General features: G+C 47.6%; 1 protein-coding gene across 1 annotated transcript in view; it reads left to right on the top strand.

Moving 5' to 3' along the window:
* Positions 1–7230: 7230 nt before the first annotated feature.
* tprg1 (tumor protein p63 regulated 1) overlaps positions 7231–17469 on the top strand; it is a 28204-nt gene continuing 17965 nt past the window's right edge. Inside the window, exons 1-4 of the mRNA XM_062556587.1 lie at positions 7231–7367; positions 7857–8114; positions 9125–9216; positions 15104–15280. Of these exons, the coding sequence (XP_062412571.1) occupies positions 7863–8114; positions 9125–9216; positions 15104–15280 (521 nt within the window). The 5' untranslated portion in view covers positions 7231–7367; positions 7857–7862. The remainder of the gene's footprint in view (positions 7368–7856; positions 8115–9124; positions 9217–15103; positions 15281–17469) is intronic.

Raw genomic sequence — 17469 nt, 5'->3', positions numbered from 1 at the left:
GTTTGCACAGGAGCCTGCAGTGCAATGTGAGATTGCTGTTTTAAAGCCGTGCATCGTGCATCCTTACAGTGCATTCTGGCCGCTCCACCGCTGTAAATCACACACGGCTGCAGACGAGTGGCCTAACAAACAGGAAAGAGCAGAGAGACAGAGAGAGAGAGAAAAAGAGAGAGAGAGAGAGAGAGAGAGAGAGAGAGAGAGAGAGAGAGAAAGAGAGAGGGGCTCGACAGAGCAGAAAGGGAAAGAGCAGCCGAGCGTAAAATGCTCAGTAATCCTATAGGCATTGCGTGGCAAACATGTCGAGCTCTCCTCTCCAGCAAGCCACGTCCTCGCATAACTCTGGAGGTGGTACAGTGCTGTTTACAGGAATTCTTGGATGGCTGGAGAATGAGAGAGAGAGAGAGAGAGAAAGAGAGAGAGGGGAGCGAAAAGAGGGAAAACGAGGGAAAGAGAGATGGAGAGAGGAAGAGAGAGACACAGACAGAGCGGGAGAGATGGAATGAGAGAAAGCAAGAGGAAACGAGAGAGAGGAAAAAAAGAGCTGGCTAATCCAGCCTACTGTAGCTGGGGAATGTAGGTTAGGGTCGCGTAGGGGAAGAATGTTGTTTTGCAACACACAAATTTCTCTAGTGATGCTGAACAAATGACATCTCTAGTCATCTGATCTGGCCTTAGGCCCGACGCGTATAAACAGAAGTCTGGAAATGCCCCACAAGGGCCTGTGATTTGTAGCCTGTACAGCAACCAAGTTAATGCGTTGTGTTCATCATTTTAGAGTGGGGCAGGTGCAAGGCTTGTTTGTTTGTTGCAAGTATGTTTGTTTGTTACCCATGGAAGCCCTCAAATTAACAGAAACAGACCCCCCACCACCACCACCACACACACACACACACACACAAAGATATACACACACAGACACAGAGACACACATACACACAGACATAGACACACAGACACAGACCCCCTACACCCCCCCACACACACATACTACCCCCGACAAGTGTGCTAAACACCAGAGTCAGTGAACAGGTGCATGAGACCATCTGGTATAAGAAGACAGACAGACAGAGAGAGAGAGAGAGAGAGAGACAGACAGACAGAGAGAGAGAGAAAGACTGCATTCAACACACCTTAGAGAAGATGAACATCTCCCTGTGCACTAACTGCACTTGAGACAAGAGGGATGAAAACCCAAATTCAGCTCTTAAATGACCTCCAACGGAACAATACAAAAAAAAGTTCAAGACTAGGGACGTCTCTCCCTTTGCTATTCCACATGCAGTAATATTAAGCGTAACAGAAGCAGGATGCCTGCATGACCTGTCAGCGCTTTGTTGTCTTTGTGTGGGAGCGCGAATCAGAGAGAAGTGAGGAGAGGTTGTCAGGCAGCCCTGTGGAAAGGCGAGGGCGAACACAATGATGACAGACAGTGTAGGCAGTGTAGCAGCCTCCATCCCTCAAGAGATTGGAAGAGAACGGGAAAACTCACTTGAGATGGTGTATATGGGGCAAGCAATGAGAGAGAAAGAGAGATAGAGAGAGAAAGGGAGGCAGAGAGAGAGAGCGAGAGAGAGAGAGAGAGAGGTTAAAGCAAAGAAAATGAATCTGAATTGCAGACCTTAAGACGGATTAAGAGGGAGATCTCAATAGTTTCCCCACTGTGGATAGAAAAGGGCAAACTGAGGTCAGATGACTACTGAGACTGACCTGACAGCTTGCTTCACCAAAGGTTACGCCAGAGCTCGCCAGGAGCCGGCCAAATCTGCCCGGTCCGCCCGTCACCTGGAGTAGCCGTGCTCTAGAGATCGGACTGATTTGGGTTGGCACCCCGGCATTAGGCAGGGCACAGGAGGTGCAAAACAGCGTGCCCTGTGGGATCGACTGTGCCACATTTTTCAGCTGCACTTTTTTCCCCTCCCTCCCTCTCTTCTCCTTCCCTCCCTCCCTCCCTCTCTCTCCCTCTCTTTCTCTTTCCCCTCAGCACCTTCTCTTAAGTTAGCCACTCCTTGTGGATTCGAGGTCACGCGATATCAGCCTGTCGGAAAGGAAATATCCATGTATAATTGAGGAATGGTGTAGGGCCTGGTGTATGACGTGAATTTCCAATAACAGAGAGCACGAGCCCCTTGCTCCAAAAAATCGGAGAGGATTAGCCTGGCCAGGAACTGATCTATTGAGGTCAATGAGAGTCAACTGTGTGTTCATCAGGAGGCTTTTAAAACATGTGAAAACAAGCGCCTGCTCCCCACTACCCTGCGTGCCACGTGCTCGGAGGAAGCTTAGCGTGAGGGTACACTGCCACCCTCTGGTCAGCGTGGGCATAGCAGCGTGCGCGCACACACACACACACACACACACACACACACAGCAGGAGTCCTTCGGCTTCATGTCTCGGCTGCAGCTGAAGCTAGAGCTGGCCTGGCAGCTAGAACATTGTTTTCCTGATGTTAATTGTTATGTTTTGACTAAAGGGCTCTCAATGTTGGCTAATGCGGGTCATTATTGTGTGTGTGTGTGTGTGTGTGTGTGTGTGTGTGTGTGTGTGTGTGTGAGTGTGTGTGTGTGTCTCTTTGCTTCTGCTGATGCTGAAGGATTGTGTTTTTTTTTGTATGTGTCGTTGGCTGTATAGTCAAAGCCCATGTTTTCAATCTTTGTTCTTGCTCTCCATAGAGCAGCGCAGAAACAGAGAGAGCGGGAAAGTATGTCAGGGTTTTTCATTCTTTAATCTTTTGATCTAAATGGTAACAGACTGTTCTTTTAATATCAGCTTGATGTCTTCTCTTGAGATTTGGTCCTAATAGTCAGAGTTTTCATGGAAAAAAAAGACAAAATCCCTTTTATATCAAAACTAGGGGCTTCTTCGCGCTCCTCTCTCTTGATTCCTTCTCCTTGATTCCGCTGCCTGCACTCTGGGTTTGAGATGCGCTGGCCGCCTCGACGCATCGCAAAAACATTTCCATGTCAGCGCCTTGGCCGACGTCAAGCAACTCCGCCGAGCGTTCCCTAATCCCGTTTCCGGACAGATGCATCGCAGGACGCATGGGCCAGACGCGCTGTCAAGTGCAACACTTGTCATCAAAACATGGCGCAAACATTCGCTGGCCACGTAAGAGCCGAGTGCGGGCGCGCGTGTCGACGGGCGGGCGGGCGGGCGGTTAGGCGGGCGGAGGGCGGAGAGCCACCGGAGGCCAAGGCCGTCATGCCCGCTGACAGCTGGGGCCATCGCTCCGTGTGCCGCCGTGCCCTCGTGGACATGTCAAGCAGATGACTCGACGTCTGAGGTGGCTGCCCTCCAGATGAGCCCCCTCGCCACGAGCCCGACCAACACCCCCCACCCCCCACAAACACTCCCCACCCCCCACAAACACTCCCCACCCCCCACACACAGACCCCCACCTCGGAGAGAACGAGTGTGAGAGAGAGAGAGGTCGCAGAGCAGGTGACACAGCACTCATCATCACCAGAGATCACAAAGGATGCTGGGATACTGGTCAGGTCAGGTCAGGTCAGGTACAGTTCAGGTACACTATCACAGTTGATCCCTGAGGACATGCTGGTCAACAACTGACACAGAGCTGGCTGATTTCAAGGCTGACCAAGAGAAAAGACTAACTGACAATATTCTCATTCAATTCCAGTCCGTCTATTTACAGAACAACTTCAGCCGTTCATATTGATATGGTCTTCAGGCTAACGAGAAGCCCCTGAATCAAACACAAAGGTGACCTGGAAATAGTCCATTTAAAGAGGAGGACGTATCCTGAGTGGAACCCAAGCCAGGTGAGACCCATGATCTACCTGAGGCCGGCCATCACATGTGCTTGTTTCCTTAACCCAGCTGAACCCTGTGCCGTAGCCCTGCTCTGAAGTCTGCTCTGGCCCTGCTCTGACTTATGTGATCAGGCGAAAAAACATATTTGGACTTTCTTCACTTCTGACTTATTGGCTGCTCGGGCTTCTGTCGTCTCCAAACAGTTCATGTTGGAGAGGCCTCTCGGGGGTGCAACTGGAGCTAATGTTCTTGGCCAGAGCAACACCTCGCTCTCCTCTGGCTCTGTTGGCTTCCCCCTGCCTCACCGCTGGACCTATTGATGACTCCACCCCCCCTCCCCCCCCCCCCCCTCCGCAGAACACGGCCCGGACGGAGGAGGGAAACGGGCCGAGAGCACGCACTGTGAGTCACACGAGTCGGGGGAGAGCTCTTACCCTCGCCTGCGGAGCTGGAGAACGTTCCGTCATGTCTCCAGGTGCCTTGTGTGCGCCTCCTCCTGAACAGCAAAACAAAAGCATGATGTGTGTGTGTGTGTGTTGTGTGTGTGTGTGAGAGAGAGAGAGGTAGAGAGAGAGAGAGAGAGAGAGAGAGAAAGAAATGGAAGGAATCTGTGTGTGTGTGTGTGTGTGTGTGTGTGTGTGCGTGTGTGTGCATGTGTTTTTGTTTTCTCAAATTCTCTCTCTTTGTCACCCTGTCTTTCTCCTTCTCTACCTTCTTCCCTTCTCTCTCTCTCTCTCTCTCTCTCTCTCTCTCTCTCTCTCTCTTTGTCATATCTCTCACTAATATCAGTAAGTCATACAGGAGGACTCCAGCAGTGTGTGGGGTGTGGGGTCTGTGCAGGTGCATCAGTGTATGAGTGCCTATTGAGGGGTCCGTGTTGCCATGCTGTGGCACCCCATCTTCACACCCCCCGACTCCCCCACTACTGTAGGCAGGCAGCAGGGTCTGCAGCACGAGAGTGCCGTTCTATTGGGGTGTTGCACACACACAGAAACTGTAATGTTTTTGATGGGGAATCTGGGAGTCTTCACAGATCAGTGGCCCTGTGTGGACTTAATGAAGCCTCGTGGCCTCGGCCCAAACACTCTGGCCAGAGCATTACTCATAGGCCACAGGGAGGGGGAGGGGGAGGGGGGGGATCATCTGCCAGGGTCACTACGCCTCACTGGGCCTGTGTACACACAGACATGTACACACACAGAGAGAGAGAGATACAGACACACACTCGCACACACATGCGCACACATACTTAAACAGAGTGAGATGTAGACAGACAGACACACACACACACACACGCACACACACTTCAATGCAGCACACACACACACACACACACACACACACACACACTGTAGCAGTTGAGCCTCCAGGGGCACACAGGGCTGTGAAACATCTGCTGATACAGCGCACTGTCTGAAGGGAGTTCAATTAAGCTTCGCAGGGATTCAGCTAAACAAATATTAGCTGCCTGCAATGAAATTCAATTACCCTTGTCTCTCCTCACTAAAAGGGACAAACACTTTATTCTGAATTACTGTAAGTAAGCAAGTTAGTAGTCTATACCTTCCCTCAGCAGACACGGTGCTTAAGTGCTTATAAACGGAAAGCAGATTTAGTTCCAGTTCAATTACAAAGGAACTCTTTAGGTACACTGCTTTCATTTGCATCAAAATAAAATCGTCCCTAAAACTAGTCCAGAATGGAAATAGCCTCCTAAAATAAATAACACCTCTAACAAAATGGCTACAGTTATTGTTTAGCTTTCTTTTTTACTCTCTCGTGCCCATGCGCACACAGTAGATGCCTGAGATGATTTAAAAATAAAAAAAAATGTGAAAAAAAACTTGACATCACAGATGGGTTCTCGTGGTCCAGTGAATGTATCAGTGATGAGGGCTGTCCAACCACAGCAGGTCTCTGCTCAGTCCCAATAAGGTTTATGAACCCACAACAACCTGGGCTCACACAGTTAAACTCAGGACAGAGCGCTTATGAGGTCCGCTCGCTTGTTCAGCAGTCTTGTGTTCCTGGCCTAGATACGGCAGTGTACATTACTTTTAGCCACTGGTTCTATGCGTAATCTGAAGCATCATAAAGCGAGGAGTCAATTCAGTTCACTGATGTGCATTATTCATGCGCACTGTCAGATCATGCTAAGTAGACATGAGCCCGCAGACGGTATGTACACATATATAATAGCGCATTGGCCGACCCCACGCTAACAGATCCTGGCAGGTTTACATCCAAGCATCTGTGCGGTTCACAGGTTAACATGCGAGCACCAGTGGCGGAATAAAATACGGACGCTCTCCATTTGCTTGAACCCCCAGAGTCCAGGGAGGGGGATGGATAGAAAGAGAGAGAGATTGTGTGTGAGAGAGGGGGAGTGCTGTTAAAAAACACAAATGGATTATTTAGACATCATTTAGAGAAAGAATATGGGTATTATTCAAAATATCACAGTAATCTCAGGAGCGTATCCTTCCCGTTTGCAGATTAATTCGTGATGAAAGCTACACCCCACTCTCACACACAAACACACACACTCACACGCGGACGCACACATAAGGATGGCATTGGTGACGAGCTGACAGGAAGCAATGTCTCCGAAAATATAGTGTGAAGACCTGCCGTGCGTGGGAGTGATGTGAAACAAAACACTCTACCCAACCCTGGTATTTCCAACAGAATGCAGTTAATGTTCTTTGAAAGAGGGGGATTTATATATTTATTTTTTTTACCTTCATCATCCAACCCGTGAATAGCACTCTCAAAGAATTGCGCGAAAGGATTCGTGGCCTTCTAGCGTGTCACATCAAAGGCGATTAGCTAGAATGGAAAGTGACGGTTAAATGGTAAAGCCTTGATGCTTTGTGGGAGGGGAAGTGTAATTCACCACGCAAAACAATTTACAGCCTCCCACTGATGAAATTGTTAGACAGTGGATTGTACATCGCATGAAATACTAGCTATTTTTGTCTAATTGTTACGCACGTAAGCCTAACCGGTGGGCCTTCACGGAGGTCCCGTCAAAAATAACTGCAATAGGAGACTATCCCATACCCTAAAAGCATTTCTGAGCAGATTAGAGGATGAAAAGTGGTGCACATGCAAGACCATTAAAACACTAAAACAAATATTAAAACACTAAAACAAAGAACGACAACATTAAATCACTAAAAATAAAGGTCAAGCTTGGATGCTGAACATGCTCTAATTCCGAATAAATTAAGATGGAAATCGATGTGACAATCCTGTTGAGATAAAAGATAATTTGGTCAGAGTCTATGACTAGAAATAGGCTATCGTTTCTGTCACTTCAATATTTTGTTGTCAGTGCATGCGTCCTCACCTCACCTACTGTAGCCTACACAACTTGTGTATTCATCAACAGTTGACCGTGAAACAGTTTCCGGGTTTGAAACACACAGCACAGATTAGTTTTGGCTGATCTACGAACAGTTGTCATAGGAAAAGAGTGTGCCTCTGAACAGGCACGGAAGTAAATGCCACCCCAGAAAACTTGCACCTGCTACACGCTGTTCTACGTACATTCTGTCAAGCTATTCTCCATTTAAACGTGATATTTATCCTGGTGAGTCTTGCCATTTACCGTCCTTTAACCATATGAAATAGAATACTGAGTCATTGTGTCATTGAGAATCAATTCAGTTTCGTTTACAGGAAGACGGAAATTATACTACTGTCTGATGTTTCGTATGTTCTTTAAATTGTAGCCTACGCTACAGATTGTTTGAAAATACAGTCTTATAACATGGGAAGAGAGATGACACATTCACAGGGCATTTTGCGCAAGTGCGTTTATTTTTATGGTCAATGAAGATGGTCTTCAGTTAAGCAATGGGTTAGCACACCTACGCAAGTCAAAGTGGAAAAAACTCTCACATGCTTTCACTGCTTCCTTTATTATTACTACTTATTAAATCTGATACTGACTTGATTACTCTTAGACTTCATTTTACATTTTGCTTTTTTTATTATTTACAAGTATGTTGTTTTCATTATTGATGTAGTTTGCCCACTGGTTGCAACTTCTTTATGATGGTAAGAAAATCCTTTGCAGACCACTATGTCCGATGGAACTGAAGAGACATTCAATGCTGTGGAGCTGGATGGGGGGCAAGACAAGTCCTCCAATCCAGATATGAAGGCCCAGCTTACGGTTGAAGCCAGTAAGCCTCTACCACAGGCAGAGGAGAGGACTGCACCCTCTGTACCCTCTATACCCTCTGCCCCTGACATGCCCACATCACAAGAGAAACCGAACCGATGGGTCAACGCTGTGGACCAGTTCAAAGTGAAGAGGTTCTTCGTCTTAAGGGTATTGGCTTTTATTCCTACTCCAAGTAAATTTGGCATTTTGTAATACCAGATGTAGCAAAGCTGAAATCGATGCAATGCTTTTTTGTAGGGTGCAGTAATAGTTGGGTATTTTTTTTATTAACATACTGTAGATAAAGAGAGCCTTTCTCCACCCATAGCAAACACCAGCCTCCTGTGAAGTAAATAGACACACACCCTTAAACTGCACAGTGGCCAGATTATTTGCTCCGTTGGATTCAGTAGTCACTCCAAAATGGCAGGTGTAGTACTGTAGCATGCAATATTGTCATAGGTTCGGCATGGGGAAAGGAGTAGGCTAATTGTACCAGGAGAGCAGTGGAGAAGAAAAGAATGTTAAGGCGTAGTGGATGGCATATGAGTAAGCGGCCAACACTATTCTCATTCTCAACAGGTTGAACAAGAATGGTAGACAGCTGTCAGAGTAATGTATGCATGATCATATGATCAAGTAAAAAAAAAAAAAAAACTAAGTTGAGCCTCCCAAACACACAGCCATGTTATGTTATGAGCAGGGTTGGCCTCCCAAACACACAGCCATGTTATGTTATGAGCAGGGTTGGCCTCCCAAACACACAGCCATGTTATGTTATGAGCAGGGTTGGCCTCCCAAACACACAGCCATGTTATGTTATGAGCAGGGTTGGCCTCCCAAACACACAGCCATGTTATGTTATGAGCAGGGTTGGCCTCCCAAACACACAGCCATGTTATGTTATGAGCAGGGTTGGTTCTGCTCCCAGCTGGGCAGCAGGCCATCTTGCTTCAGATTAAAATAACTGTTTATATAATATCTGACAATAATACTCACATCTCTTTATTAATACTTCATAGCAAGTTCGGGACTTAATAATGTCTATGTCTTCACTAATGTCATGTTCAGATTTTATTCAACTGTATTATATGATCATCATGTAATGTTTGATTATTTGCTTATTTGAATTTGAAATGAACTCACACAACCTCACATCACATGGTATATCTTTCCAGCCTGGTACTTTAGATCATGCCATTGATGACATCAAAGCCCTGGTCAACCAAGAGGAAGATGGGCCCATCAACAACGTTTGGCTCATGGCTGAGTGAGTTTCTCCTAAGCTAGCTACTGTAGAGCAGAATGATCTTGACAGGATCAACTTGGTTGCGTCTGGCCATATACTGATTGTTGTGTAACACTTCCTGGATGACAAACAAACATGCAGTGGCTGACCTGTGTGTGTGTGTGTGTGTGTGTGTGTGTGTGTGTGTGTGTGTGTGTGTGTGTGTGCATGCGTGCGTGCGTGCGTGCGTGCGTGCGTGCGTGCGTGCGTGCGTGCGTGCGTGTGTGTGCTCACTTTGTCTCCTCACTGACGTTTTCCTCTGGATGAAAGATGCTGTACTGTAGCTCAGTTGCCATTTTTACTGGGGCATTATTAATCAATCTGCTCTCAGAAGGCGAACAGTAGCTTATATATTATAGAGCCACTTAGGGCCTGTATTGCATGGCTTAGTTATATAGTATGCTTAAGCTTTTAGTCTCTCAATTGGAGATTCCATGTGCTGTGTGTGTGTGTGTGTGTGTGTGTGTGTGTGTGTGTGTGTGTGTGTGTGTGTGTGTGTGTGTGTGTGTGTGTGTGTGTGTGTGTGTGTGTGTGTGTGTGTGTGTGTGTGTGTGTGTGTGTGTGTGTGTGTATGTGTGTTTAGATACGTTCACATTCAAAGTTTCAACAAACTAACCAAGTCAAGGCCAACTCAAGTCAAACTGATGAAAGAACACTGCAATAATACAGAGTACTGTTGACTACGACCTTCCAATCAGCATATCGCAACTAAAGTGTGTGTGTGTGTGTGTGTGTGTGTGTGTGTGTGTGTGTGTGTGTTTGTGTGTGTGTTTGTGTGTTCACTTTGCAACATTGTTAACACCATCTGAGGGGAAGAACATCAATAGTGAAGTTCCTTGTCCTACGCGCACAAAGGAATTTACTGTGCATTTGTGCCACACTTATGATATGCATCATGCAATCAATAGCTCTTTTACAGCACACATCAACTCCCTGAAGGCTCTGCGATGCATTCCTTCCATACCATCCATATGGCTAACCTGACGTGCACTCTGAAGTTGCATGCGTTATGCGGATAATGTCTGTTGAGTGTCATGCTAGGCACGGAACAGTTTGATTCTGTGGAGCAGAAATGGGCATTTCCTGTGTGCACTGATACGGCAGAGCAGCGACCGGCTTGTGTGGGATGCGTTCGTGTCGTGCGATGGCCCAAGCAAATATGGCGCATCAAGGCCAGTCAATTGTTAACGGCATGCTCCTTAATGAACCCATGTCATACACGCGGGCTCCGCCTCAGCACTGCTGTTTGTGCGAATCACTGCCGCTCCGAGTCCATTAGCCTGCTGCCTGTTCTGTAAATAAGTAAATGCGCAGAAAATAATTAAAGGGGAATAAACAGAGGACACAATGAGCGCGCTGAGGGATGAGGCCTGACATGCGGAGAGCGCTCGCGCCTGTCACCTCCCATCCCGTCTGGGGCCCGAGCTTTCAGGAAACGCTGTAAAGGCCCTGTGCCACGTGATGATGAATAATATATATGCTCCCATCGCGCTGCGCCGCTCCGCCCGCCTCCCCCGGTCGCTTCGCTCTCGCGCTCTTGTGCACACAAAGGAGTTTCCTCCAGGAGCAACATTGCGGAACGCCGCGGAGCACGGGGGGGCTTTTGTCTTGAAATAAAGCTGACTAGATTTGTTGTGACTGGGGTGAAATTTGGCATGCAAGGCATGAGGAGTCAGCGGCGCTGGAGTTGATGACAAGAGAGAACCGGAGGTCAGAGAGCAGAACCGGTGCGGCCAGGTAGTAGAACCGACAGAACCAGATAGCAGCCAGGTAGTAGAACCGACAGAACCAGATAGCAGCCAGAGGTCAGATAGCAGACCCAGTGGAACCAAATATCAGCTGGGACTGATCCAGTCCTGATCCAGTGGATCACTAGCTGAGGCCCAATCAGGTTGTACAAGGACCTGATCCAATGGATCACCAGGTTAAGCTTACACCTTTGTTAGGGTTGGTTAGACAGGTCGATGAAATGGAATGACAGGTAAGCTCATACCTGTATTACTGTAGTCAGATGCTAAAGGATCTCCTTTAAAGTTAGCTGCTACCATAGTGCTCTTTCTTTTTGTTTTGCCTTCATAAGAAAGGACAGAGAAGACACTGACAGGAAGTAAGTTGGAGACAGATGGGGCAGGGGCAGGAAATGACCCGGCTCAGACTTAAACCTGGACCAGAATGTGATGCAGCGCTCTTGCTAAATGGAAAAGCTCTACTGAGAGGGATGCGGCTATTGAGTTGATCTTACATATCCCTTTATTTAAACCAGCCAAACGTGTCCATTGCTCACTTACACAAATGGCCGACTTTCTAGCTGTTTTTTGCATATTCTGTACAACCAGCGCTGCAGGTTTCCGTATGCAAACACAGATGGCATCTGCTGTAGCCTTCATCATGCTGCTGTGAACACTAGTGGGTTTGTACAGGCTAAATGTCCCTTTTAGGGCACCGTACAAGGATTGTCAAATAAGAAATTCAACGCCGAATGAGCCTTGCCGGGGCTGCTGTTACGTGATCCGTTTTTAGGAACATCAGTGATCTGGCAGTTGTGTAAACAGTGTAGAAAGACTTGCATCTATTCCTGAGTGCAGAAGGGACTTTGCATGTGAACTGGCCATTGATGAGAGTGTGATAGGAAGTAAGCAGGAAATACTAGTTTAATACTTTCAACATTCTCTCTCTCTCTCTCTCTCACACACACACACACACACACACACAAACAGACACACACAGACACACACACACACACACACACACACACACACACACACACACACACACACACACACACACACACACACACACACACACACACACACACACCCCTCAGTTTCTGTTGTGTTTGCACAGTCAACGTTCAGGCATAGCATACTGTAGACTATTGCCTAATCAGACATAGCTTCCCATTGTATTCCCCTTCAAAACACACACACTCACATTCATACTCACACACACACATGCACACAATACACAGAGAAACAGGCAGGCACACACTCACTCACTTATACACACACACACACACACACACACACAGACATACACTCATACTCACACACACATACATGTATGCACACAGACACACACATAGACACTTCCCATGATCCCATAAGAGGAGCTTGTGTAATGTTTGCACTGCAGCTCAGCAGTCCCCACTCTGGTCAGTGGGGTCGCAGAAAGCCTTGTTGTGCTGTGACCTTCACTACTGTCCAGTCTGCTGGACCATGAAACCAAAGAAACACACACACTCACACACACACACACACACACACACACACACACACACACACACTCACACACACACACACCATGGACAGACAGACAGACAGACAGACAGACACACACACACACGCACACATACAGTACATACTGTAAGTGCGCACACAAACGTAGGGAGAGAGAGAAGCACACAGGGAGCCCTCTTACAGTAACGGGGGAAGTTGGTCTGTGTGTGTGTGTGTGTGTGTGTGTGTGTGTGTGTGTGTGTGTGGAGGGGGGTGGGGGGCACATGTCTGGACGAGGGTCGTCTCCACATCAATTAATGGGAGATGTCAGCCCCGGCAGAGGCGCTGGAGGAGGTTCTTTTTAAAGAGGAGGGCAGGAAGGCATGAATTTGCCCCTCTCCTCCTAACCCCCCTCTCTCTACATCCTCTGCTCTCTACATCCTCCGCTCTCTACATCCGCCGCTCTCTACATCCCTCCCGAAAATAGTCGAGTCCAGCGTCACATTATCTCTCCCTGTTTAGTCTCTCTCTCTCTCTTCATTTCTTTCTCTCCCTCCCTCCCTCCCTCCCTCCCTCCCTCCCTTTCTCTCCCTCTCTCTCTCTCTCTCTCTGCTTTGCCCCGCAGCTGTTCTTAATGCATGCACCCATCTAAAGCTATGGGGCAATTGGGGTTAAAAGTCTCCACAGCTCTGCGCCACTCCTGCCAAACACAAGCTTAGGGACTCTGTGATCTCTGTGTGTTGTGGCTTTTATTTCCGACGGGGTCATTTATATTCAGGCTGGCTCATATGTGCGTAATATATTTTGTGAACTCAACCCCTCTCTCTCTTTTGTGTGTGTGCATGTGTGTGTGTGTGTGTGTGTGTGTGTGTGTCTGTTGGCATAACATTTGGGACCCAGAGATGCCAGCATGCATATTACATGATGTTTGCCCAAGGCGATTCTTGAAATTTGGAAGCTTTTACAGTATGTACATAATTGAGGGCGCTGCACTATACATGCTTTTTGTCTTACCTCAAAATAACTCCCCACGCCGAGACCACTCCAGACTGTCAAAACACGGCACTCACCAGTGCACAATCGACTGTGCCTTCATACAGTGCGTCCTGCAGACCGCTGTGCCATGCCCACATTACAGTTAAGCAGAGAACTTACAGTAGTCTATAGGAAAGGCCTCGTACATTTCTAAGAACGGGGTCCTTTTGACTATTTACTTTATACACGCACACTGCACAGTTTTAGCTTCAACGTCATGAACTATTAATGACATTGTTAGATTGCTGTTTTAAGATGATTTTCATACAGTAGGTGAAAGATCCTCTGCACTCCTTCTAGAAGTACTAAGTGAAGGTGCATGCTTTGTTTTTGCTGGCCTTTCCTGTTTTTCCTGTTTTTCCCCATCAAATGATGTTAATTGTATGATTATTCCTGGAAATAACACCACATTCATTTTGTTAATTTGTCTCACATCACATCACATGGTTTCTAATTGATTCCAAATTACCAACAAACTCAATAACCTCTGGTGTTCGGGAAACATTACTGCAGCCACAAACCATCCCCACCACCCAGCTACCACAACTGTTTATTCTTTCGTTCCCTAATTTCACTTAGAATGGATGGAGCATTCTAGATTTCTTCTTTTTTACTTTCTCTCACTCTCTCTCTCTTCCCCTCTCTGTCTCTCTCTTTTCCCCTCTCTCTCTCTCTCTCTCTCTCTCTCTCTCTCTCTCTCTCTCTTTCTCTTTCTCTCCGTCTCTCTCTCTCTCCTTCTCTCCTTCTCTCTCCTTCTCTCTCTCTCTCTCTCTCTCTGTCTCTCTCTTTTCCCCCCTCTCTCTCTCTCTCTCTCTCTCTCTCTCTCTCTCTCTCTCTCGTCTGTAATCCAGTGGTCAGAGGGAGTGGACGGAAGCGAGCGGAAAGAGAGGCTTACAGATGAATGTAGGCCAGTAGCTATGTGCAGTGTGTTGATGTGTTCTTTCAGTACAGGACCGCAGTGGGGGGGGGGGGAACCCAGCAGGAGGTCAGTGAGCCTGCTGGGGGGTAGCCTCTTATCATATCAACTCATACAAGACATGCTAAATGCTGCTCGCTGACCAATCACAATGCCCAGTCAGGCCCCCAGAAGGCTCCCCGACCAATCAGAGAATCTACCCAAGGCACTGAAAATGCCCACGAGCCAATCATAGTGTCCAACGAGGCACAGGCGATTCTCATGGCCATTCTTACTGTAGCACCCACTCAGGAAGTCAGAAAGCTGGCCACTGACCAATCGCGACGCAGAGTCCAGATCCATTCAGCTGTCTTCTTCAGAACCATGACTGCTGGTGCAGAGATAAAATAGTGTTTTGTTCAAATCATGAATCCTATCCTAAAGGCTTCAGAAAGCTGCATCGCACACACACACACACACACACACACACACACACACACACACACACACACACACACACACACACACACACACACACACACACACACACACACATACGCATACACTCAAAAACACACACTCACAACTGAGACCACATCCCACACACTGTGTTTCATTCAGTGCAGACTCTCACACACACACACACACACCCACACACACACCCACACACAAAGACACACACAGACGCACAGTAGATGCTGACTGTGTGGTTTGTCCTCTCCAGGGTGGACCACTGGAACAATGAGAAGGAGCGGCTGGTGGTCCTGACGGAGAACACTCTGCTCCTCTGCAAGTACGACTTCGTCATGCTCAACTGCGAGCAGGTCCAGAGAGTTCCACTGCACTACGTGGACCGCATCATCCACGGAACCTTCTGCTTCCCAGAGCATTCCCTCCTCAAGTAAGGAATCCCGCGGGACACATGCTCCGTCCGCTAGTGCTGCATGGCCCACATTTATTTGACTTCATTTCAACTTTAAACAAGAAGGTCCCTTTGAGATTATTATCTCGTTTTCGAATGAGCGACCTGGCTCGGAAGATATCATCACACCATTCCACTCGCACACATGTGTATGATTTGGGTCTAGTATGTTGTGTGCCTGAATGTATGTCAGTCTTGGTGCTAAGGCTAGCCAGAGGCCAGGCTGTTCTGGGAGTGACTAGCTACAGAACTGGAGCCCTTCCCATTTGCTCTAGTGACGGTGACAGTCAGAGTGAAGCCTCCTGCCATAGTTCTTGCTTCAGATTTGTTCTGAATCGGCTAACTGTTTTAGTAAATCCAGCCGATTTGATTTGAATCTCCTGAGAGTTATGCTCACTTAATCTGTTTGTGTATCAGGTTCAGGCTTGAACTTTATGCCAAGTTAATTCAGGACGCTGTTTTCAAAGTGAGCTTATCTCGCGGCTCAATGGACAATCAGCTGTCCTCACTGGCATTGCAATGTCATGCTCTCTCCATCATGTTGAATTACTGTCGATTAGATCGCATCCTGACAAGCACACATTAAGTTTCAGAGCATCTTAACAAGCACAGATCAAGTTTCAGAGCATCCTTACACACACACACACATTAAGTGAGTGAGGCCTCACTGGCAAGCTGACCTACAGGAAATCTTACTCAACTCTGCATTAGCCGTAATAGCTAACATGTGACGGCTGTGTGAGACCACAGCTGGAAGAACAACATGTGTTCAGAAAAGCTATAATGAAGACCATTTCTGGAAAGGTAAAATAAGGATAGGACTTACAGAGAGAGAGAGAGAGAGAGAGAGAGAGAGAGAGAGAGACGGGGTGAGAGAGAGAGAGAGAGGATTGAGAGGGTGTCAGATATATAGAGAGGCTTTTGTTCCAGGCTACTGAGATGCTTGCTGCGTCTCATTTAGTGGTCATTACTGTGATTACTGGAAGCCTGCGCAGCAGAGGCCAGTGCAGAAGCTTAGAGAGCAGCGCGTCTGGGTCAGGCTACGGAGGTGACCTGGTGCCGGGTCAGTTGACCAGAGGTGGACATCCCGGGATCAGAAAGTAAAAGTTCTGCCACGTATTAGATCCAACCATTTAGTAAACCAGCTCATCCTAATTAGCAGCCAGGTAGATACGATAATTAGTGATATCACCTGTGCTAAGTGCACAGGTAGAAGAAATATATGGCAGGACTTTTAGTCTCGGAATCGGGATGTCCGCCTCTGCAGATTCCAGGCACCAGTTTAACGGATTTGGACCTGACGTGGGCCTGATCTGGTGCCATTCCAGCCCAGTCACCCAGGTTTAGGCCAGAGGCCCAGTCACCCAGGGATAGACCAGAGGCTGATGCATTTTTCCTCAGACTTTGAACTGTTTAAACATTCTTCATTGTTTGATATTGAACTGTGATACTTAGTCCAGCGTCCCTTGTTGTTTATCAAGAACAGCTGTTTTGTAGGTGTTCACAGATGTTTGTATGTTTGCAATTTTTGAAAACATTAAGGAACATTTCTCTTTCTTTGCTAATTTAAACACACATTAGGTACTAAATACGTTCCCTAAAATAGCCGAAATGACTCCACTTTTCGTACAAACAGAAAAGTGTGACAGAACATCCCCTGAACAGGTAGAATCCACTAAAAATATCCTGAACATGAGAGAGTGTTTTACTGCGGTAGTCGCATGGGTGTGAGAGTCAATTTGGAGGCACTTTGCAGGAGTTTCACAGTTGGTTGGTTTCTTCGCAAAGTTCTGATTGGCTTTGAGCCCCGCCGTTGTCTTCCTGTCGGTTCCTATCCCACAGGCCTCTGCTCTGCCCACACCGCTTTTAAGGCTGCGGCGAAGCGCCATGAATCATTTACCTGGAAAGTATCGGAGCCCCACTGAGGTGACACCGCTTACGTCGGGGAGAGACCGCACCAGCAAGCCATCGAGGAGACGAGGAGACGAGGGGGGCGGGGGGGGGGAGTGCTAGACGATGAATTTGAGGGAGGAATGAAAGTTTGGGGAACGAGACTACGGGAGTGAAAAAGCTTTTTGTGGGGCGCAGAAGAGTGCCGGGGGGTGGGGGGTGGGGGGTGGGGGGGAGTGATGCGTCGAGCGCCACGCTCCTTGGGTTTCTTGCCTCGC

Source organism: Sardina pilchardus, chromosome 15, assembly GCF_963854185.1.
Source record: "Sardina pilchardus chromosome 15, fSarPil1.1, whole genome shotgun sequence".
In the NCBI taxonomy this organism is placed as follows: Eukaryota; Metazoa; Chordata; class Actinopteri; order Clupeiformes; family Clupeidae; genus Sardina; species Sardina pilchardus.
This window is presented reverse-complemented; position numbering and strand designations above follow the sequence as displayed.